The sequence below is a fragment of the Halichoerus grypus genome, chromosome 13 (genome assembly GCF_964656455.1).
Source record: "Halichoerus grypus chromosome 13, mHalGry1.hap1.1, whole genome shotgun sequence".
Classification (NCBI taxonomy): Eukaryota; Metazoa; Chordata; class Mammalia; order Carnivora; family Phocidae; genus Halichoerus; species Halichoerus grypus.
The window spans coordinates 40,064,913-40,089,195 of NC_135724.1; the positions used below are offsets into that span (position 1 = coordinate 40,064,913).

At 38.8% G+C, this 24,283-nt stretch overlaps 1 protein-coding gene and 1 long non-coding RNA gene across 2 annotated transcripts in view; one reads left to right on the top strand and one right to left on the bottom strand.

The window, feature by feature from the left end:
• Window positions 1-7,930: 7,930 nt before the first annotated feature.
• LOC144379858 (uncharacterized) lies at window positions 7,931-13,972 on the top strand. Its single transcript, XR_013443344.1, has 3 exons — window positions 7,931-8,027; window positions 10,894-11,007; window positions 13,389-13,972. It is a non-coding gene; the product is annotated as an uncharacterized LOC144379858 (long non-coding RNA).
• Window positions 13,973-14,054: 82 nt separating this feature from the next.
• The window catches only part of DSG3 (desmoglein 3), a 31,351-nt gene continuing 21,122 nt past the window's right edge, over window positions 14,055-24,283 (bottom strand). The window contains exons 12-16 of the mRNA XM_078060470.1: window positions 23,613-23,873; window positions 20,023-20,162; window positions 19,643-19,706; window positions 18,019-18,266; window positions 14,055-16,802 (exon numbers count right to left, since the gene is read on the bottom strand). Of these exons, the coding sequence (XP_077916596.1) occupies window positions 16,185-16,802; window positions 18,019-18,266; window positions 19,643-19,706; window positions 20,023-20,162; window positions 23,613-23,873 (1,331 nt within the window). The 3' untranslated portion in view covers window positions 14,055-16,184. The remainder of the gene's footprint in view (window positions 16,803-18,018; window positions 18,267-19,642; window positions 19,707-20,022; window positions 20,163-23,612; window positions 23,874-24,283) is intronic.

A 24,283-nucleotide genomic window follows, 5' to 3' on the forward strand; every position in this document is an offset into this window, starting at 1 on the left:
CAGCGCGCGCCCCCGGCCCCGCCCCGGAGCACCCGCCCCGAGGGCCACTCTCCGCGGCCGCCGCGCCGCCCTGCCCAGGGGCGCGGTGCCAGGTGCGGCCGCCGCGAGAAAAATGGAACCGGAAGCCCGCCCGCTGAGGTGGGAATTCCTCGCAGGAGGGAGGCGCGCGGTGGACTCCCGCCCCTCGTCGCTCACGCACCTGGGACCGTGACGTCCCTGGGCTGGGGAGTTGGGGTGGCAGGCCCCGCCCCACCGTCCTCTCCTTCCCCGTCCCCTCCTCTCAGGAGAGCGGCCGGGACTAGGGAGCTTCTGGGTCACCCGGCGGGGACTCGGCCTGAGCGGCGCGGGCCGCCGGGCCCCGGCCCAAGGGCAAAGCTCAACCTCCGCAGCGAGACCTGCGGTGTCCAGCGAGCGCCCGCCCCGGCCGCCCGAGGCCGCTCAGGGGTCCAGCGCTTTGTGAATGTGCGCGGGCCCGGAGCTCAGGTGGCGCCGAGGAGACTGTGGCGCGGGCACCTGAGTCCTCAGTGCAGCCAGGGCTGCCTGGGGCCTGCTTTCAGGGAGCTCAGGTTCTGGAGCAGGATTTAGGTGGCTGGCTCTGTGAAGGCTTCTTGCTTCTCCCCAGTGCCTCTTCATTGCTTTCAACAGGTTTGCAGTTTATCTGGTTAAGGGAGAAAACAGAAAAATCACAGATGATCTAAAGGGACAGTCCTTTGACTCCTTGTTAACTAGACACAGCTAGGAGAATATTCTAGGGGTGTTAAGGGGAAGATAGACTCTTCGGTATGATATACAAAATCTCTTACACAAAGAATAGCTAGAGGTCAGAATCCTTGCTCCAGTAGTTACTAGCGGTGTGACCTGGACAACCTTTCTGTGCCTTAGTTCCAGATCTGTTTAATGGGATTAATAGCACCCAACACATAAGGCTGTTGTGAAAATTAAACCAGAAAATCCATGTGAAGCCTTCTGTGGTGTTTAGTACATCAGGTTCAATAAATGTAGTTGTTAGTAGTATAATTATTATTGCAAGTGTAAATGTTAAGTTGAACTCTTCTTGAAAAACGGAGAGATTGGAATCAGCACCAGGTTAGGAAACGTCTAAGAAAGGTTAACTATTGATGTTGGAGTAGTGGAAGAGCCTATAAAGTATAAAGGGTTGGTATGCTGCTAGAAAGAGAAGTTTAGCATTCAATTTGAACACAATAGCGGAGTTCCTTCTGTGGTCAAAAGGGCCCTCTTGTTCCTCTCCCAGTTTATCCTACCCTTCTCTCCCCAGCTCTGATCTTGCCAGTTTTTCAGATCCAGTACAGTTGGCATCTCCTCTTTAGTCCCTTTCTTCCCCAGCTGCCAAGGACCGCTCCCTCTTTGAGTGGAGAGAACCACATTCTCCTCTATTTGGTTAGGGCTTAACTGCTGAGTGACTTGTCTTCATAGTATTATTTAAGTGTTAGTGATTAAGTTAGCAGAGGACTAAGTATCTAGGAAGAGTGTTTAGTTGTCTGCTGTGTTTCCAGTGCCTAGAACAGTGCTGAGTACCAGGGAGGCTCTTAAGCGTTGGATGCATAATTAAATCAGGAGAGAAGTTTGTCTTCTAGTTTCCATTCCTTTCTCTTGAGCTAGATGTGGATGGTAGCACCATGGTGATAATTCTCATTCCCCATCACTCTGGGAAAACTCCTAAATGAACAAGGCAGGCTTTACCAAAACACTTTTACAAATCAACCCTGGAGACTGTATATAAATCCTACCTAAAATTAGTGCTCTTGCACCTGAGACCTATAGGCAAGTATTTATGCCTCATTATCAAGAGTTTGGTTTCCGTTTAGTAATGAACATAATTGTAGCTTCCAGAATGAGAAATAGCTAAGGCAAATTTTATTTCTGTTGGATTGTTCATCTCCCCCAGAGGCTGACAAAGTCAGTTTCAGTATTGTATTCTTTTGTAAGACATTTATTCCAAGGCTTTGAGAGAAGGTATCAATACCTGCATTATCCAGGACTATAGTATGTCATTCTTGAAATCATTCCCCTTTAAAAATTCTGAAACTTATGACTCAGTAAGTTGAAGGCACTTGTTGAGAGTCAGATGAAACACAGCTAGTTCTCTAGCTCCTGACTTCTTTCTCCTGGCATGAGAGTAAATCTATTTCATAAATCTCTGTACACAGGAACAAACACCGTTACCAACGAAGCACTTGATTGCCTTAAAATGAACTGAGTGTTAACAAGATGTGAAAGATTTCACGTACAGGGTTTTCCCCCTAAATTAGTTGAACATTATGGTAAATGTACTTTTCTTAAAACATGCACTTATAAAAAACAAAAACAAAAACAAAAACAAAAACATGTACTTACAATGTATCAGTTTGAATTATACTTTGTGCAAATAATTAGCTTTAATGTCTAGATATATTCAAAATACCTACCTGAGTTATGTTTCCCACAATACTTTGCTTTACACATACACACAGACACGAATAAGCTTCAAGTGATTGGCTTATTAGAGTCATCTCTTAATATTATCTACAACATAGAAATTTTGTAAAAACAAAAATTAATGTGTCCTTTATTTACTATTCCCGACACATTCCAGCATCAAATAACACTTTATGCATCAACAGTTCTTGGAAAATAGTTTGATAGATGACTGACCCTTTAAATCCATTGAAAATCCCAATGACTGTATGAGAATGTCAAAGAGATGAGAGCTAAATCAGGTGATTTCTGATTTCTAAATCATAATGTATGGCCATTCCAACATAAAAAATGGTCATTATGGTCAAGAGGCTTACTTATAGAACATCTTAGATAAAGGGTATGGAGGTAAGGAAAAAATATGAGATACTTCTACATAATGTGAAAAGGGCAGTAAAAGAAGGAATCTCTTCTGGTGTAGCTCCACTCACTTATTCCTTCATTTATTCAACATTTAATTTGTCCTTGTTCACCAAACATTTCATTTGCATTTTGTTGGGAATACAAAGATAAATAAGTATTTCTTCATCCCAAGAAACAAAAATAGGTACTCATGAAATAATATAACTACAGAACTTATAAAGTATTATAAACACAGTGGTAGAACTATATGCAGGGTATAATGAAAACCTAGGATTTGCAGAGTCCCTAATTCACACTGAAGACCATGATATTAGAGAAGGCTTTCAGTAGGGACTATGGGGGTGGTGTGGTGACCTGATTCTTAAAAGATGAGTAATTGTGAAGGAGACACTGAACCCACCAGGACAGAGTAACTCAAAACATAGACACTGTTGGTGGAGAGTCAGGGGCTTCAGATTTCTGTGAAGAAAGCACTATTTTAATCACATTAACACAAACAGGGGAGTCAGAAGTAAAAGCTTTTTTTTTTTTTCCCCAGTGAAAATTGTATTGAGATATTAGAGCAATATCCAATTAGAAAAGTCTAGCAAGTAGTTTGAAATGAGAAGGAAAACGCAATTGCAGGTAGTGTGATTCATTTCAACATTCTGATTTCTAAATCTAGTTTTAAAATGCGATAGGACTATAATAATGCTGTTAAATGCTTATGGCTTTTGAGTTCTTTCCTTTCCTTCTTTTCTTCTTACTTGGTACTGAGATGATTCTATGGGCACTCTCTTAGTGCAAGCTTTCTCTCCTGAGCTTCAAACATGGGAATATTACCATTTGGATATTTCACGGGGACCTCAAAGTACCATAATAATTTTGTAGGGATGTCAAACTAACATACTGACAAAAAAGAGTTCTGCAATCCCTCTACACCTGCCCAATTCAAGCTTACAGCTTCCTCATATGCCTCTCACATGCCTTGTCAACTTGGCCACCCAAGCCAAGAACATGAGAGTCATTCTCAATTCAACTTTTTCCATACTCTCCATCTCCAATTAGTTACCTTTCCCTTCATTCTCTGTGGTTCTGTTTGAAATGATTCATACAACCTTTGTAGCAGCAATCACATTGTGGCTAATGGTGATTTCATCCATGTCTGCTACTCCACCCATTTCTCTTTCTCAAGACTGTTAGTACTTAGAAAGCAGAGACCATATCATATTTATAGTGGGCCCAGCCCCTCGTATCCAGCAAATATTTGATGATCAATAAAGATTTGTTGAACTGAGCCCACACACTAGAAGGAACTGATTATAAGTAAAAAGCAGTATTATAAGGGAAGGTGTTTGAAATATGCCCTGTGGATGAATTAATGATGGATCTGGTCAGAAAATGTTGATCTGGGATTTTTTTTGTGTGTGTGTGTGTGTGTATGTGTGTGTGTGTGATGCACATGTGTACATGCATGCACACATATACATACACATGTGTTTCCCCTAACCACACTGCAACTCAAGAACAGGAGAAGGATGGCTTACGGTGATGTGAGTTAGGGTTGCAGAGTGGCCTGGCTGATAGTTAAGAGGTGTGTCAGTATACACGTAGAACTGAGTGTGGCACGAGGGGATGGACAGGATGAAGCTGGAGGAGTTTAGGGGCCAGTTGAGAAGACAGTGTATTACATTGGGTATGGAGAAATAGGAGCTGGGGAAGGAGCCCTGGTCCTTTTCCATGGAAGCCAAGGCATCTTGGCACTAGAGTCGGGATGTTGAGATTCTCATGGACTTTCCAGTTAGATGGATCAAGAGCCACCTCCACCTTGGGCAGTGAGAGAGGAGAACTGGCTGACTTGGGGTGGAGGATGGCTTCACTGCCTTCCTGAACTAGAACTTACAGAGTAATAATCCAAGCCTAGCAGACTGCAAGCCCTGTGGTCTAGCCCAGAGGAGCCAGCACGTCCTTAATGAACACTCACCACACTGAGGCAGTAGCAGTCAGCCCTGGGAGGACAGCTGCAACACCCACACCCCAAGAGAGCAAGGGAGCCCCATGCAGTGAGTCACAGTGTCTAGCTGAGCTGTTCCCCACAGGCTCCTCCTTGTGAGTCAATATACGGGGACTGGCTGTTTGGATGCAAAGTCCCCGAACCAAATGGCTGAAGGAGAGCCTTACCATTGTTCACAGGGCAGAGGAGAATCAGTGGGAGGATGCTACAATCGCAAAATACTATTTGGCTCAGCCCAGAAACCAAAATTGTCTACTCTTGGGTCTAAGTAGAGTACTGATGACATCTTAAGAGATTTTTTTTTTTTTTTTTGAAATGAATCACACTAGTTTTAAAATGTAGTAGGACTATAATAATGCTGGATCGCAGGGCCAAAGCAGCAGGGTCTGGCCTCAGCAAGCCTCTGGGGTCCCATCAGATGCCCCTTCCTCCCAATGACTAATGTCTGGAATCCTTTAGCTGAAGGTCCCCTTAGCTGTTACATGCATCGTACTGGGAGGGTGGCATGTTAATCTCTTACCAGTCATTTACGCCACAGCAGATACCACAGATTGGCCAGGCATGCTCCACCTCGGAGCCTTTGTGCTCTCTGTTCCTTTTCCCTAGAAGGTTCTGTTCTAGACATGTACAATGTTTACTCCCTCACTCTTCATTTTTGTGCCCCTCAAATATTACCTTATCAGTGAGGCCTTCTCTGAACACTCATTTACAAATCAAATTACTCCCACCCCCAGAGCTTCCCATGTCCCTTCCTTGTTTCATTTTTCTTCCTGGCACATCACAATCTAAAAGATTATGCCTTTATGTATTACCTGTTGTCATTTACTAGAATGTAAACTTCATGAGGGCTGGGGGTTTTCTCTGTGAACTGCTGTGTACCCAGCACCTAGAACTTTGCCTGAGCCTTTGTAGGTCTTCAGTAAATATTAGTTGAATGCATGAATGAATGAGTAAGTGAATACATCTTCAAGGATATTTTGGAGGCTAGGGTGTGGGTGTGCGCACGCGTGTGTGGGTGCGCCTTTAAAGTGAGAGTAAAGGGGAACGAACAAGAGACAATTATATTCCTGGAAGGATGTCAGTAAATGTCTCCACACTAAGGTGGACAAAAATCACTTTCCCTCACCCTTTCATTAAGGATGGGCCTTGCTAAGGCTGGCTGAACAGCGTAAAGTGGAGTTCAGAGGCCAGTGGAGAACATTGCTGTGTTAAGACTCCCTTTCTTGCAGGGGGGACAAAGTGTAAAACCATAAACCAAATGGAAAGTCTCTTTCCTTCTGGAGGTGAACAAAGCAAGCATTCATTACCAGGAGTGTGACACTTAGGAATGTTGATTTTATCTGCCCAACTACATTTTCTGGTTTTTTTAAGTTGGCTCCACACCCAATGTGGGGCTTGACCTCAGAACCTTGAGATCAAGAGTTGCATGCTCTACCGACTGAGCCAGCCAGGTGCCCCCCAGCTACAGTTTCTGGAAAAAAAAAAAAAATTCAGAATAAGTTTCTGGCCTTGGTTTTTACCCCAGGATTTATTTATGGGAATTCTTGGAAAGATAAGGAAAATAGCAGTGGCTGGGGACGGTCGGAGGAGAGTATTTGGTTGTTAACAAGAACTCTGGACTGGAATCCATCCCCAGCATGACAGGACTTGCCGGGCTTACACGCAGGCATGGGAGTGTTTACTGAGGGTGTCAGGCAGAAACCATCACGCTGACTCAATGTGACTAATGAGCCTACGGAGATACACAGAAAAAACCCTCAGAAGACAAAAAAGGAGTTTTGGTTTCTTGGCAGTTGTTTCATTCATGCGCATGTAGACAAGGGATGTTCTTAAGTGTAAGGAAAAACTGAAAGAGAAGCGATTCAATAGTTTTGGAGAGCAAACTTGGAAGTGTAACAATGGTTGTTAAAGATCTTTCAAAATAATTTGGAGTGATAATTATAAATACTTTAGTAGAGAGAAGCAGAATCTCAAAAACAGTGAACAATTTTCATTTTAAAGAAAAAGCAAGGATTCGAGGAAATGAAATCACTCATTTTAGTTACCTTTCAGAATTCATCTTGGTGGTGGTGGTTTCTTATTTCAGTACCATACGGGTCGATGTAGTAATCTGTTAATAATCAAGCTCTGTAATTTGTGAGTGGTTTACTTGTTAAAATGATTAGAGCACATTTAAAGTTATTCGGTAATGATGTTACTTACTTGCATTTTGACATCCATCTCCGGTGGAGAGAGTTGATTCCAGCTGGGAAGGCCAGTGCAGCCTCAAGGTGATCTTGTCCAGGATGTGAGCTTGTGAATGTCGTCTGTCACACGTGTCATGGAGAAAAAAAATATGGGGAAACCACTATTTTGGAACACGTTTATGTGAGCTGTGCTGACTAAAAGTTATAATGTTGTTAATTCTTGAGTCCCAAATTAGATATTGTGAATGGCAGATTATATGCGTGTAGTAACTTTACTTTTGTAACAAAAATAATTGAAAATCTCTTAATATGATAAATAATAATTTAGTTAACTTAGTTACATCTATTACACACCCAGGGAATTGGAGAGTTGAAGCAGTCTTTCAGATATAAGAAAAGAGATTCAAAATGTCTCTAGTGCCTGAGCATTTTAGGAAGATGTTTGTTTTTAAACCTGTTTTGTTTGAGCTGTACATTTTTTGTTTGTTTGTTTTTGTTTTTGTTTTGGCAGTGGACCGAATTTGAATTTCATCTCCCTCTCTAGTTCCCACTTAGAGATTTTATTAGACAGAAATATGTTCAAATGCTAAGCAAACCAGTTAAGCAAAACGTTGATACAAAGAAGGCAATGGGAAAAAAAATTGCTCTTGATAATTTAGCTTTATTTTTTTTCTCATTAACCTATGTTTTATTTTGAGTAAATTCATTATTCATTATTTCACATTATAAAAATATTATAATTTAGCTTTAAATATCACAGTAACCCTTACTAGCTTCTCTAAGGACATTTGTGGTTAAAGATATTTTTTTAATTCATAATGATCATTATGAACATTAATATATACCTTGAAAGCAGACCTCTTGTTTGACTAGGCAATTGTCTGCTAATTTACTATGACATTTTTTTTTTTTCAGGTGGACCTCTCAACTTTTACTGAAACAATATCTGAATGATGTCATACCTTCGGGGGAAGTCACACCCATTTCATGTAAAATCAGCTACAATAGAGGTAAGTCAGTCAACAAAGACTTCTTGTGACTAATACTTCTATGGGTATGAAAGAGGAAGAGAGTGTATCATCATAGTTCTTTCTTAATTTTAGAATTAGAGCATTCATCTGAAGTCATCAGGACATTTGATGACAAGTCAACAAATTAAGCAGAGCAGTATTACAGGGAAGACTTAGAGGTGAACAAAGTAAAACCCATGTGAAAGCTCATGTAAAGAATTGCTTTATGGTTCATAAAAGTGCCATTGTGAGTTGCCATTGTTTGGCACTGTGGGAGAATCAGTCTACATGTTAGAATTTTCAATAGTTGGAATCTTAAGTCTACAGAGTATGGTTTATGTTCTTTATACCTTAGATTTTTCACCTCAGGAGTATGGATAAGCTGTCTGAAACAAACAAAAAAATCAGAGGAAGGCTGTGGCTTCTAGGTTTTCAGGAATAATAAGATGGTGGGACTTCTATGGAGCATGTCATTTACTTTTATTTCTTAGAGACTGGATGCATTAGGTCAGTTCATCAGAACGTGAAACCCGAGTCCCAGGTATGTTCTGTGGCTCTACATGGACAGATACCAAATATGTGATTTGAGGGACATTGGAAAGTGTCTATGCTTAAAACACCTCACCTCCTGACCTGTGACCTAATGATAATGGACTATCACTTTGTTTTCTAAGTGAACAGATAACCTAAGTATTGAAGATATATACTCCAAGGAGGAATAATAAAGTGCTTCTGTGATTTATACTTTATCTTGAATTAACTTATCAAAACAATTTAAAAACCTATGAACTCGTTATGTTCAGCTTTTTAAAGAAAGCAGGAAGCATATCGTGTTCTAGAAATAAGGTAAAAAAAAAATGCAAAGGAAAAGAAAAATTTCATTTCCTTCCATTTTATGTTGGGTCAGCTAGTTTTTGCAAATAAATCTCTTTTTCACGTGGCTAGCAACTTGGCACCATATATCATAGAAACTGAATGTTTCTATTGGCATTACCTAAATGGATACCACCCGAGGTTGGGTTAGGAGCATCATTCCTTTCATGCTAATTTTCAAGTAACTTATTTTCCCCAAAGCCACCTGGCTGCCCTATTCTACTTGGTGGAAATGATGTAATTAGAACTCTTAGGGGGTGCCTGGGGGGCTCAGTCATTTAAGCATCCAACTCTTGATCTCAGCTCAGGTCTTGATCTCAGGGTCAAGCCCGTTGGGCTCCGTGCTGGGTGTGGCAACTACTTAAAAAAAAATAGAACTCTTAGGGAAAAAAGCCCTCCACTCTGCCTTTTTCCAAGGAGGCTCAACTGAAAAATTATAATCATCTGGTGATCCTCATCATTTTGGCTACATAAGATAACAATTTGATATGAATGGATTCATCTCTCTTTGCTTGTGTGTTCAGAGGAGTTTCAGTGTGGAGTGGCCTAGACAGGACAAGCCTTGTCAATGAGGCAGAAGATTAGTGAAAAAGAAATATTATAGTGGCAGTTTGGAGTTGCAGGAAGAGAATTAACCTAGTCAATTCCTCACTCTACCTTTGATCAACAAGTTGCTTGTCAGCCTGTTTGAACATCTGCAAAGCAAGGCTTAAAATCAGATAATATAGATATTTTGAGTTTGTATGGTTTCAATACTTTGTATGTCAGTACTCTTAACTTTGAGTTCATTTTGAAGATTTAAATTATAATGATAAAAGCAGTAAAAAATAACAATCTTCATGAGCACTTACTATGTCCTAAGTGCATGCTTGTAACCTCTTTTAAGAAACCTCATGATATAGGTAGGGACTGTTATTTCCATAATAATAGTCCAGAGAGGTGCAAAGAGGTTAAGTAACTTGCCCAAGGACACACAGCTAGTAAGTGGTGAAGCTGGGGTTTGAACTCAACTAGTTTGTCTTCAAAGCTTGAACTCTTAACTGTTAACTTAAAACACACAATTAAAAAACAAACCACATTAAAAAATTCAAATTTATCTTTTGTTAATCATTAAAACATAATACAATTATTTTGATTGACTAATAGATGGAATGACATTTTATAATTTTCTCCTAGGCCCTCGAGTAGTAGCTTTGATTTTGTGCAAAGTTTAGCAGGTTTTCTTTGTCCGACAACTCGATGCTTCCTATCAAAATATTCAACAACATCTCCTGACTTGTTCTTTCAGTGGAGACATCCTTTCCTAGCCAGAATTGGCAGAAGTAGCAATAGCATGCATTGGCTTGTTCTGGAGGCTCGGGTGTGAAATAGGGTTGTATAGAGTAGAAGAGCTTCTATCATCTTGGCAGCAAATGTCTTTGTTGTTGGTTTGTCTCTTTGAAAGAATTTCCAAAGACCAGTACAACAGACCCTTCTGTTGCAGGGTCCAAGAAAATGTAAGGAGGAAGAGTGGCAAGTTAGAAAATCAACTTCTGTTTCAACTGTAGCAGCCATAACTTATGAGGAAAAATTCATAGCAATTTATAACAGCTGAGAGGAAGAGGGAAGACGCAGGAAGAAATATTGTCAGAACTTATTAGGCTGAGTGTTTATCACATACTAATTTTTTTTTGTCATATAAGAAGTTGTACATAATGAATGTGTATAACTTGATGAGTTTGGAGGTAAGTATACACCTATGAAACCATCACCACAGTCTATGCCATGAACCTATTCATCCCCTCCAAAAGTTTTCTCCCTCTCTCTTATTATTATGATTATTAGTGACAAGAACACTTAACATAAGATTTACCCTCTTAGCAAAGTTTAGGTATACAATGCAGTATTGCTAACTATCAGTTCTGTGCTATACAGTAGATCTCTAGGACTTATTCATCTTGTCTAAATGAAACGTTGTGCTCTTTGACTAATCCTTCCATTTCCTATGACACAGTTTTCCACTGATCTAAAGTTGTGGATGTCAGCCCTGGATGAGAATAATTAAGAGTTTGGTCAAACAAGGTCTTTTCATTATGCCTTACTGAAGAAAATTGGGTGGAAAATCTAGGTGAGTCTGTTCTTTTTGATAATAAATCTAGAGAGCAGACTCTGCATGCAGAAACTTTGTATCTGCAACATAAACCAAGCATCAGCGTCTGGTCCATGGGTCTGAAAGACACTCCTTCAGCTACACCAAGCTACTTGCTTACCTGAGGTGCGCACACACGTGTACGTGCATGTGTGTGTGTGTGTGTGTGTGCGTTTTACCTCCAGGTTAGGGCCACATAAATCTTACTATCAACTTAGTCAGTTGGACATGGGGAGACATGACTGAAGTTAATCTCACTTTTTGTGTTTAAATACTCATTTTTGACTTAGTGACAATGCCTTTTTGCAGAAGTAGAAACCATATCATTATCCCATTTAAATAAATACTAGATTACCTGATTCTGTGCTGCTTTATAATTAAGAGAGTTCTTTGCAATCCTCTCTTGGTTATGAAAGAATATAAATACTTCCTCTGCCTTCAGAAGAAATGAGGACATACATATTCTTTCAATCTCAGTGTTTGCTTATATTAGAATTTGCCGCTCTGTGTTTTCACACAACTTTTACTGTTTGCTAATTTAATAAGGACAAATTCAGCACACAGAAAACATCAGAGATGTTCCAAGGCATAAATTTAAAAATATGATGGCACTTCATGGAATAAAAGTGGAGAGGGAGATAGTGTTGAGGAGTAAAATAGTTGTAGTTGTTCAAATGTGTTGTTTTCCACAAATCATGGAAACACTGAGGTGGAAGGACCCATTTAAAGTTATCATTTAAAAAATATGAAACGGAATAAAACAAAAATCAGGGTCTTAGATACAGAGAACAGACTGGTGATTGCCAAAGGTGGGGCATGGGAGCTGGGGAAAATGGGTGAAAGGGGTCAAAAGGTACAAACTTACAGTTATAAATAAGTCATGGGGATATAATGTACAACACGGTCACTATAGTTAATAATACTGAATTGCATATTTGAAAGTTGTGAAGAGGGTAGATATTACAAGTCCTTATCACAAGAAAAATTTTTTTTTTTGTAACTATCTATGATGGTGGATGTTACCTAGACTTACTGTGGTGATCATTTCACAATATATATCAATATTGAATCAAAATCTCTCTATATAAAGTTATTTTTATATCTAGCTACATGTCACACATAACTTCTTTTAAATAGTGTGCTATCAAAGTAATCCTTAAGGAGTTTACCAGAAAAGAGATTCCATGACTTTCGGGTAGTTTGTTTTTCTTATTAAATGTGGAAGAGATGCCATTGTGCCCTGAAAAATAACCTCACATATACTTCAAAATAGCAGCAAATCATGTATTTGCATTCTTTCTATCTATTCCTCTGTCTCTACCTTTTTATCTCTCTCTACCCCCTAATCTTAGATATATATAGAAATATATAGATTGCCCTGTCCTCTATGCCCAAATAGATATATTTGCCTACAATGTACTGCTTCTTTAATCTTTAGAATTATATCTAGATTTCTAGTCTTTTAAAAATTATTCTCATTGTTTTCTTTGTATTCCTTCCAATTTTTCATGCTCTACTCAAGTCTTGGAGCTGAAAGCAAGCAGATTATTTTGACAGAGTAATAATATGTATTATTATTACTGAATACCTATAGATAAACCTTTACATTTGTGTCACTTTACTGAATGACCTTGAGGAAGTAATTTGCTTCTTGGGTCTCTGTTTTCCTGACTATAATCAGGGTTACTGTAAGAATTAAATTAGAATATGTAATGAACTGTCTTGGCCACTGGTAGGGCTTTACCAGTGTCTAGTTTCTTCCTGCTCTGGTAACTGTATCCATTTGCGCTTGTTCTTTTAGACCATCATTTTCTTGAGTTTTAATTGTATCTCCATTATATTTAGATTTTTCTGTTTTGCATTTGTTAAAAAGAAAGTCTATGTATAAAAGAAAAAGAAAGTAAAGGCACCAACCTTGAAGGGCCCATGTCTTTGTCACGGAGGGATCAGGCAGAGCAGAAGGAATCTCAGTATTCACTGTGGAAAACGTGTTGCTTCTGGCACCTGGAAATCAAACAGTTATCTTCTTTTCTTTATCAGTTATCCCCCTTACTTAAAAATGATCTCAGACTGTGCTGTCCAACAAGTATTAAACCATATAATCTCTGATTCAGAGTTACTTTTTGTAGACCCAGTAAAGGAGTGCAGAAAAAGCTGAATTGCCAATAACAAGAAGGGAAAATCCTTAACGTTTACATGCTTCTTAATTGTTAGTTGCATTGAAGCTTGTCAGTTGAGTGTGTTTTTTTCACACTCTTCCTTGATTTTTGAAAGTTAAGGTACATTGATCTTGCTGTTTTTATTCTTCAAACTTTCTGTAAATTGGAGGATCAGGTGATATTTTTGGAATTTACCTACAGGGGCTTCATATTTCCTGGAATTGATTTGGAACATCAGAGTCAAGCCTCCCACTTTTCTTCACTCAACATCCACTCTAATCCAGTTTCTGCTCCTCATACAGCAGATCCAAGTTGAATTGTACAGATTAAAGAATGAGGAAGGTCAACCAAGGCAAGATTTGAAGTTCCAAAGGGACTTTTTGTGGCATCCCTTTAAAGGAAGACATAAAAAAAAAGACATTTACTGGGAGACAGACCCAGGCTAGGGGCTGATAACTGTTACCAGAGCCATGGTACATTTTTCATCATGTTAGGCTAGCAACCTCACCTTCTCTTTACTCCAGCTTTGCTCTCTGAGGCATCATAGCATGTCAGAACTTTTGCCTGAAAGATCATTCCAAACTACCAAACAAATAATAAACGAGTTAAAGCATCTAGTTAATAAAAGCCTGCCCTGACCTCATCTAGCACCTCATCCAACACTATTCCACCTGAAGAAGAGATCTGGAGTCCCCAGGTATTTCCTTCCTTTCTGGGAGGATGGACAAAGGGTATCGGCTGGAAAAAAATGTAAAATACTGATAAAAATACATATGTAAGTCAGTTTCCTACCTTATATTTCTTAGTAACTATTAATTATAGAGAGTAGTTCACCTTTTACTAAATGGTTAAGGAAGTACTCATAAGTTTGTTGCCAAACAGTTTTATTACAACAGTGTTACACTGTTAAAGTTTTAGTGTATACTGTTTAAAATTTATAATACATCCAGTAAAAAGACCGTTTTAAACCTTTTTTTTTTTTTTGCTTAAAACAATTTTTATTTTTGGTGAAAAAATACAGATACATTTTTGCTTTGAATTTACTTTTACATGGCAAATCAATTTGAGGTCCTCCTAGACAAGATGAATCTATTTTCATTTTAAAACACATTTAATTTCAGTTTTTCCCTTACAGAGCCTTCACTGCGATGACATAGTTTCCTCTGTAGTTTGGCAAGGCAGAAAATTCCCATTTCATGATAAGTTGGGTTTTAAGAGTCAACGCCAAAATACTTTGAGGATCCTGAAGACACTTTTGAACTTGAAATAAGGATTATTATGATTATTAATGTAATTCTCATGCATCATAGAGACACAAATCAACCATGTGTGATCCAGACCCCGGAGCAAGCTTCCACTAAGGAGAGGTCTCAGTGGTAATAGCAAGGCAACTTCCTCAGGACCTGGTAGCTGTTTCCTGGGGTCTAATTCCCCTCACCTCAAGCTGGGCACACTGCAGGTGTTGTTGAAACAGTGGGCTTGTCTTGAAAGAACAGATTGCCTGCACTTCTTGGCCATCCTAGTACATACCTTCCTGGTAGTCATGGCGCCAGGGAGAGGGAAGGATGTTAGATGTAGGGATATTTAGGAGGTGTCTTCCCCCCCCGCCCCGGGATCCTTAGGACTTTTATCCTTCTGTGTTAAAACACACTTTATTACTTTGCATTCCATCTGGAAAAACAAATAGGTTTTGAATATGGCAACAAAACAAAACAAAACAGAGAGGAGTATGTTATATACAATTAGAGATAATGGAGTTGGACAATGCCTTGTAAAGACTCAGCTAAGACAAGAATGTTGATAAGAAGGTAGGGTGTTCTCTAGGGGCTAAAGGCTGAAGGTCTGGAATGAATGACCACAGATGATTTGAAGAACTGCGTTGCTATTAGGGCAACATGCATGAAGTAATAAATTTGGAATCTTCATTGTTATGCTAGAGAATTAAGTTGCTGTAGCTATTTCAAAGGAGTGAGGCTTAATAAAATAATAGAGGTTACTGATAATCCCTTTCCATCTCCCTTTTTGACTTGAAATGGGGCTTATAATACATATTCAAAAATGTCACCATATGTTAATCTAGTCAGAGGCATCTTTTACTTATGAGAAAAACCAGGTTTTGTATTCTCACAAAGTCTGTAGACATTGTTAGCATAATAAACATCACTATATGTCATATGCAAGTTACATCTACCCACTGACATTTAAAAAATAGAGAGTAATTTTTGAGAACGATTAACACAGGTTTTGTACTGAGAAGTGTGTAGGAAGGAGCTCAGTGTAAGATATTTTCTTTGGATAGATCCTTTCAAAGTAATTTAGAAAAACACAAAATATTATTTACACCATACTAAACTTTCCTAAATGTTCTATGATATTTTCTTACCAAACTGTCTTATTTTGAGAATTGAGGAATATAGATATAGCAAGTTTAATGCATAAGCCAATAGCCCTTAACTTGTGCAAAAGATGCACTTAGGGTCTCCCAACACCAAGAAGATGGCAAAAACTCAGCTGCAACTACTTCCTTTTTCTAAGCAGCTCAAAATGCTTTAGCAAAGACCTTATGACTCTTACATCATTATTAGTGACATAAGAAAAGGTGACAGGGACAAGAACTGGGGCTCTTGACTCCAAGTGCTTAATCCACTAAAACATGCTGCATTTTATTTAAAGTGACAAATAGCTTTCTTTGGTACTGCAAAAACAGAAGTTTTAAAGTTGTTAATTATTAATTGAAAATTTCCCACTGGATATGATCTTAAGATTTTTTTTTTGAAAAACATCAAGATTTACTACCACTTGAATGGTATTTGAGAAGTGAGAGTGATAACATATCCAGTTTGGGGATATCAACTAGAAAATTAAAAGAATCAAGCTCAGTTTAGGAGAGTACCAAATAAGTGCCCAATTAGACAAGTACTGTGAGCTTTTTTATGCTCCTTTTAACAATTTGGTCTAAATTATATTCAACCAATATATTATTCCAGTTCATTCTGGTCATATTAGATGGGAACAAGGATCTTCTGTACAGATCCTATTATGTGACCCCCGTAGCTCCATCGGAGTTTGTAGGTTGCCAGGAGCATTGGAAATGGGACAAATCACCCTCTCTGTCACTGTTACATTTTGCGTGAGAAGTGGCTCAGAGACTGTAGTGGAAGGTTGCACGAGAGAACCAGAGGCCGAGTAAGTCTCTGTTACCAAATAACTACCACGCTGCAAAGTGTCAGGGATGGAAATGGCTGGTTGGAGAACAGAGCCGGAAGCAGACAAAGCAGAAGTTCCTTGACTGCCTGACAAAGTCTGACCCCTAACAGATTCTGGCTGTTGGACTCCTAGGGAGTAGCCACAGGATTCAATCCCAAAATGGCTGTCTTTGGAAGGCGGCTGAGATTGTTTGGCTTCATCATCGATCCCGAGGCTTATCTCTGCAAGTTTTTTAAATTTGGGGCCGAGCGAGTCCAAGAAGCTGTCATCCAGCTCATCGGCAATAAAACTGCAACAACCCAAGGAGCCCACAGGAGAACTGGGAGCACCCATTCCTTCGTTATCATAGATCAGCAAGCAGTCATTTGCTTCCTGGGCATCGTCTTCCTCTGCACAGGCAAATGCTTTCTAAAGATGGAGAAAAGTGGAAAAAATGAATTTAGAAGAGTCTCAGTTGAAGAATACAATACTGTTCATAGAACTCGAGGACTGATCATGAATGCATAATTTAGGTAATCCATAGAAGTAAAGGCATACTCTGTGTATCAATAATCTTGTTACAGAAATTATCGGGTGTTTGGAGAACAGTGTAGTTGACGTTCCTTCAAAACTGAGTCCGGCCTAGGCTCACGTTTTAAGTCTGGGTTTTGAGGGCACTTACATGGATTTAGACCTACAAAACCAATGTGTTCAAAGCTTGGAGGTTACTCACTGGGCCAAGTGTGGGGGTCCCTGTGTGTGCTTGTGTTTATGCTTGTCTTTGTGTTTGTGGGGGGGGGGCAGGCATCCTACTTGCACCATCTAAGCCAGCTCTCAGCCAGTCTGGGGCCTTTGCCTAGACTCCCCAACCCATGCGGGAGCCTGACCCATAACTAAGGCCCACACCACACTTCAGAATATCCCAAGAGTCCTCATCCCAAACAGGCTCTCCCTGCCAATCAGTGTGAGGCTCCACCTTCTCAGCAACAGGTCCGATCCTGGAACTTACCAGCTCTCACACCAAAACTCTGTATGAAATCTGTTCTAATGATGCACCAACCAAGAGGCAAGACCTGCCTCTTAAAGTCTTCTCTGTTCTTAAACCCTTGTTCCTTTCAGTTCTCTGCTTCCTGACACTCCATCTGATCTTTGATCACATCCCTTTTCTCCCCACTTTTATTTTTGGGTAATTAATTACATGGTTCTTCAGCATTTTGGGCATGACTCCTTTGAAAATGTGAAGAGTACTATAAGCCTGTCTCAGAAAAACATGCACATTTGACATACTTTATGGTGTAGGAAACACAAAATAAGCTGCTTTGTATTTCTAAAGAGGATGCTGCTGATCCTGACATGCAAAAGATTTTGCTTTCCATTGTTATTTCAGTCAGAAGGAAGAGGTTCCACTTGCTGTATTATCTCCCTTTGTGTCTACCTACCATTTTTCCTTTTGACTAGTAGCCCAATTTTGGCAGCCATCTTAGGTTATCTGCATTATTTCGGCAAAGAACCCTATTTTTTTCTTACATTTTAACAAGCTGTAAGTACAACAACAACAATGAATTGCAAAACTGAAGTAAAGTCAAGTAAAAAGATCTCTGATGTACATAAGATAACAAAGCCACAGAGCTTTCCAACAAATTACCTGAGAAAAATAGGAGTCCAGGAAATTCATGCTTACTGCTCCTTCACCATAGTCTTTAATGGTTCCTCCAGTGGAATGCCTTGTTCTCATCGTTCCGGACTGTCCTGCAGAACCAATGCCAAGTCCAGTGGCTGCTCCAAATCCTGCAGCAGCTCCAGATCCTGTAGCTGCTCCAAGCTTGGTGGTCAGTTCCATTCCCGAGGCTCCTTCCACCACTGTCCCTCCAGCATAGGTATTTGTACAAACTTCTAAAAACAGGGGAGAAAATTCTGTAGCATCTTATGCTGTAATTTTTTTTTTTTTTTTACTGTTTTTTGATATCGATAGGTAAACACCAAGTAAAGCAAATAAGTGGGAGAAATTACAATTATATGACTGGAGATAATAAGAACATCCTATGGTCTGTTAATGAGAGAGTAACAGAGCAGATGAGGCTGTAACAGAGGGTCTTAGCAGATGGAACAGCTCTGGAAACATACAAATTAAAAAATATACACAGGAAATAGATTTTCAGTGACAACAGCCAGAAATAGAAAAGTAGAAACAGAATATTCAGCACACAGCCGCGGAAAGCTTCTAGTGCAATGCTTATTTGTTTTCAGGAAAAAAGAAATTAAAATTAAGCTATCATATTGCTTTCAATATGGAAACCAAAGAGGAAACATACATAATGTAATCATGCAAATTAGCAGATGCTAATTTAGTGTCTTGGTGCCTGAAGAAAATTTAAAGAGTTATGACTGTTCTCCCTATTACCTTTACATTACACTTTCATGGAAAGTTAATTTTTTTCTAGAGAATTCTGAATATAGTTTTTGCTATGTAATTATAATGGGAAAAGCAGGTGAGGATGGGGTAGCTGATAAAGGCAGACATTTTGGGGTGATCTCATGCAGATTTTGCAGGCTAGACATTTAAAAACAATCTATTGCTAAGTATGGAATTAATATAAATTTTAATATTAGGCATTAGGTCTTATTGTTTCTCTAGTTTATGCCTTAATTGTGGCACTGAGACAATATGAATAAAACAGTCCTTTGGCAAACCAAAGAAATAATTTCATCTATATGAGAACATAAACAATCTTGTCCCATTATGACTGAATTAAAATTGGTAATTGAACTCAAATTAGGGTATTGTTAGTTCTGGGGAAGGAAGAAGGGCAGTAGGATAGAGGATGTGCACACAGGAGGTTTAACTGCAAATATTACCAAAGTTAAGAATAAAGTTGAGTGGTAGGTACATAGTATTTGGGATATCTTCCTTTACATTTTTCTACATGTGTGAAATCTTTTCTAATTAAAAAATTAGTAATTGACTGAGAGCTATATACTTCAGTTTGTTAAAGTTTGGAAAATGTATAACAAATCTTTGGATATTAAAAATGGTGGCATCAGTGGGCAATGAATTTCAATGAACTTACGGAAACCCAAGCTTGGCCCTGGAATTGACTAATATACTAATAGTAAATCATTTCATTGAAACCCTATTTCAGTGGTAACATCTCCCAGCATGTGTACATATATGCCAATTATTAAGAGAATGATTTAGAACACTTATTATTTTTCAGTATTTCTTATTTAACCCAGTATTGCCTTCAAAAATCCATTTGATGTTCACTTACCAGAATTTTCCATGAAATCGGCTTCATTGGCAGTGGTAGGTGGCACGCGAATATTTGTGATTTCCTGCAAACCGTGTTCAAAAAATAAATACGTTTCAAAATGAACCAGATTTCATGGTACAATGGGTGAAATGTGGCTCTTTGCAAAAGGTGACTTTAGGAGAAGGCCAAATTCTTGCAGGAGTAACCATTTTTATGATTAGACATCTGAAGAGCTATGATTCTAAAAGGCTCCATTTATTTCAGTACTGACTCACAAAGGTCTTTAAAGGTCAAGGAGTGTCTTATTTTTATACCCCATTACCCCATTTCCTATCTGAATATAAATCTAATTTTGCTCTATATGATTGAAATAAATGTTTTAGAAACTGGGTCCTCACCTTGTCTTCAGGATGGGCTCCTTCGATTCCCCACTGATGAATTGTTCCTTCTGAACCATCAGGAACTGGCATAAATCCTCCTGTCACTCCCCCGATAGGACCCACCCCGCAGTCACAGGTCAGCAGGAGAAGGGGGGCCACTAGTTATAAAGGAAAATAAAATATCGGAACATTTGAATCATTTGGAAGCAATGAGACATGACAATTGTCTGAAACATTAGGAAGAAAATACAGTATTTTCAGGACTCAGGAAAATCTAATAGAAAGCAAAATTAGTTTCTACAAAATAAAATGTAAACTAAGCATCCTAAAATTTCATACAATTATGAAACTGGAGGAGACTGATCGGATCATTCTTGTGATATGTATATTTTCTTAAAATAGTCAGTTTGAATGATAAAGATGATTGTTCAGTTGTTCAGGTCCTCAATCCTTTTCTGTAATATATATTATATATATAAATAAATATATATATTTATTGCATTTATTTGTCCATTTTGAGGCAATGTATGTTATGTCAGGTGAATACACACCTGGATGGTCAGGATTTAGGTGGGCAGGATAATGTTTCTGTAATCTGGACTCTACTCATCTCTTAGTAAATAGCAATTAACCAGCAAACTCCCTCAGCAACTAGAGTGATGAGCTAATACCATTGCACTCTTAATTGTGACTTAAGAATCCCTAGCTTGGAGGGGCTTTCTTGTCAGGGTAATTTTCATTCTTTCTGTGCATATCCGTCACATCTCAGCAATCTTTAGATTAACATCATTCTCATGCTAATGGACCAAGAGCTAAATACTAAACTCTCTCTTGAAAGGAAGTTCTGGCAAGCTAGGTAGTTAGTGACCCCACCCCCACCTCTGGCCTCTCAATTGAATCCTCATGTTTGAATTCTGCCCGCCTAGAGGTAGTTTAGTGAGGGCTTGTAGGGTTTGAACTTTGGCTCCACCTCTCACCAGCTGGGTAAGTTTATCATCTTTCTTGCCTCTAGTAACTCATACAGAGAATGGGAGAATAAATATTATCTACATCACAGGTAGTTGTGAGGATTAATTGAGTTAGCAGTATAAGTAAAGGACCTTAGTGAGTGCTATGAGGATTTGCTAGTATTTTCTGGAAGGGCTACATCAGTTATGCGAATTAGGTTGGTCCCATATTATAAATAAAATAGGTTGGACATAATGTATTTTCTTAAAATTTAATATAATATTCGTATAAATGATACGTCTACAGGCTTTTTTTATTTATTGCCATTCTCAATTCTATGACTTTGTTAAGTGTGTGGGAAGAATTGAATATTGTTAGTTGACAAATTAGTTTTTAAGGTGATGAATGTACACCTGAATGGTGAGTATTTTTAGGTGGGCATAAATTGTCTTTTAGAGATCTTGCTTATCATAGTTATCTGCAATATATATTTGGTTTTTATATATGTATCCAGAAAAAGTTTTTCGAAGTGTTGAGTGCATTTCTACAGACTGAAAAATGTATGTTTTATCCTGCACAAAAATCAAAACATGGCATGTTTTCAAATGGTAGGAGCACAGGAAGCAAATATGATTGTGGGAATATAACATGGTGTACTTTCTCTGATTGCCATCCTGAGCCACAATCCCAAATGTACAATGGCTTGCCTCTGGGATATATCTACACCCTATCAGTCAGTATTTCAAAATGAAACTCATCACTGCCACCCTGTGTATCTGTGCTTCATCTAATGTTTTCAATTTCATTTAATGGTTTAAGTGACAACGGAATTCAATGGTTCATCTGGATTTCTTATCCACTCTTCATATTCCTTAGTCTCCAAATTTTCTCCATGTAATGCCTCACACACTTATCCTTTCCTTTCCGGTCTCATGTCTAAATCTGGCTTTTATCTCTCTTTGAAACTAGTAGAAGAACCTCCTAACTGTTATTTCCTTTCTAATTTACAGTACACAGCGCTGCCGATGTTCTTTCTAAAACACAAATATGAACATGCGAGGCTTTTATTTAGATACTTTCAGCAACTCTTTTTTCTCATAGCTTAAAGCACAAATACCATAACATATGTACGTAAGCCCTTTCAAATTGGTACCAGTTTCATCTCCTTGACTGTCCACAATCTCCCTGCATTAGCAGGGAGGTGTGATTCCTAAAACATGCAAAGCATTTTCTGGGTTTGGCTCATGCTGTCACCCTTTGGCAACACATTTCCCTTTTTTTTGTACTTTCTATATCCTACTCATTTTCCAAGGCTCAAATTGATGATTGATTCTCTTACTCCACAAAGTCTCCATAATACCCCTTTGTATTCATTTCTATTATAGCTGCATCATGGTATAGTTTTTTTTCCATAGAGTTAGACACGCATAAATCTGTGAACTAATGAAAACCAGAATCAGGTTCCCTTCCCAGCTGGCTGCTTGCGTCAAGACTCACATCTATGTACTTGAAAAATCTTTTGGTTTTGAAATTGACTAATAAGATACTGAAAAACTGAAAAGTGAGTCGATTTCAAGCTGTGAAATGGAATGATGCATGTTAACTGCAGAATAGTAAACACTTTTGGGGAAGGCAGAAGAAGAATATATGGCATGTGTGGGAGGCCACTAAATGTATGGATATCAACTTCTTTTTTTATAAAAAGAGATCTGAAAAGATATGGCAAATATTAAGATCTGTTAAATCTGAGTGATGGTTATATGTGTGCTTGTCATGTAATTTTATGCACTTTGTGGTTTAAAAATATTTCGCAGATTTTAAAAAAATTTAAGTGAAGGGGCTGGAGTAGACTTGTTTATCATGAACAATCATTTTAATTCTAAAAGCCTACAGTTCTATAATAAATTTGGGAAATGAATGTGAATTTATCAAGGATTTTTCTTATTTATATAAGAATTTGCCATGAATTTCCTTTAAATAGAGACCTATTACATTAAAAATACTATTTGATTCACAAGATTTTAATTTAATTGAAACTTTTTAGAAACCTATCCATTGAATAAATTTTACTTTTATTGAAAAATACAACATGTGTGTAGTTTCCCTAAATGTGCTCAATAAGCTTAATCTTATTAAGTGAAAGCCTTTAAGAGGGTGTATATATAGTGGTCAGCTATTTTCAGAAAGTGCTGGATTAAGCAATAACTTTTCAGAGCCTATGATGTATTAATGTTCATTATAAAGCTCAAAGGCTATATATCCTCTATATTTTTCCCTAGATTTATTTGGCAGGGGTTCTTTTTCTATTTTATGTCTGTGGACTTCTTTATGGGTAAAGGCATTATTTTGATGATGAACATCACTGGCAGTATATAGAAAGTGTTCATGCTTTAACTTTTTTCTTGTTGATTCTCCTGTGCTGTTTTCTAACTGTCTAACATATATATGACTTGCTTTGTTGTATTATGAATAGATTGCTGGCAAGTGACACATTAACTTTCAACATGTCCAGTTCTTCCTGAAAATGTTACCCCCACCTTTGCCCATAACACAGTTAAGGAATGGTTGTACATTACAAAGATAGCATTGCCCATGCAACCTGAAGGCCCCCACAAAGGCTGATTCCCATCAGAAACAGAAGTTAGTTTTGGCATACTCACATAGCAACAGCAAAAGACCAAGGAGTAGCAGGCCGATGGCGGCAGGCCCCAGCCTCACTGATGATCTCTTTCCATCTATGCGATCAGGGTCTTCATTATCACTAGGAGTTCTACAGGTGTCCCTGTTGTCACACTGGCAGACTTCCAGAGTCAGGCTCTCTGGTGTCTCGCACTGTCTGTCCTGACTGTCAGTAACAGTGAGGGCGATGCTGTGCGTTCCAAGAGATAGGGGCTGCGGGGCATTTAGGAGTGCGGAAGTAGCTGAAGACAAACAATCACACAAATCAACAGCAGGACAAGGTGTCTTTTGCTCTTAAAACTACTTATTTTTGTTAACAGACCCAGGGTTGCCTTAAGCATCATTGTCACAGATAGGGAGGCTGATAGTAGGGTGAGGTTGGAGCAGTTCTGAGAGTGATAAGGGGTTCAGTTGGGTAAATCAGGTTGCATTTCCTCCTTGTCCTTCTTTCTGCCCCAGATGGGCCTGTTATTGCTTCCCATGAAGACTCAGTCCTACCCTGATTTTCCCCTGAAGGATAATGGGAGGCAGGTAACATTTCAATATCAGCCCCCCTCCCTCTCCTGGGGCTTAACCAATCTCCTCTATGTCTACACCGACTCCCTGGACTCTCATGTGGCCCTCTGGACGTATGCCTTCCCTCTGAATCCAT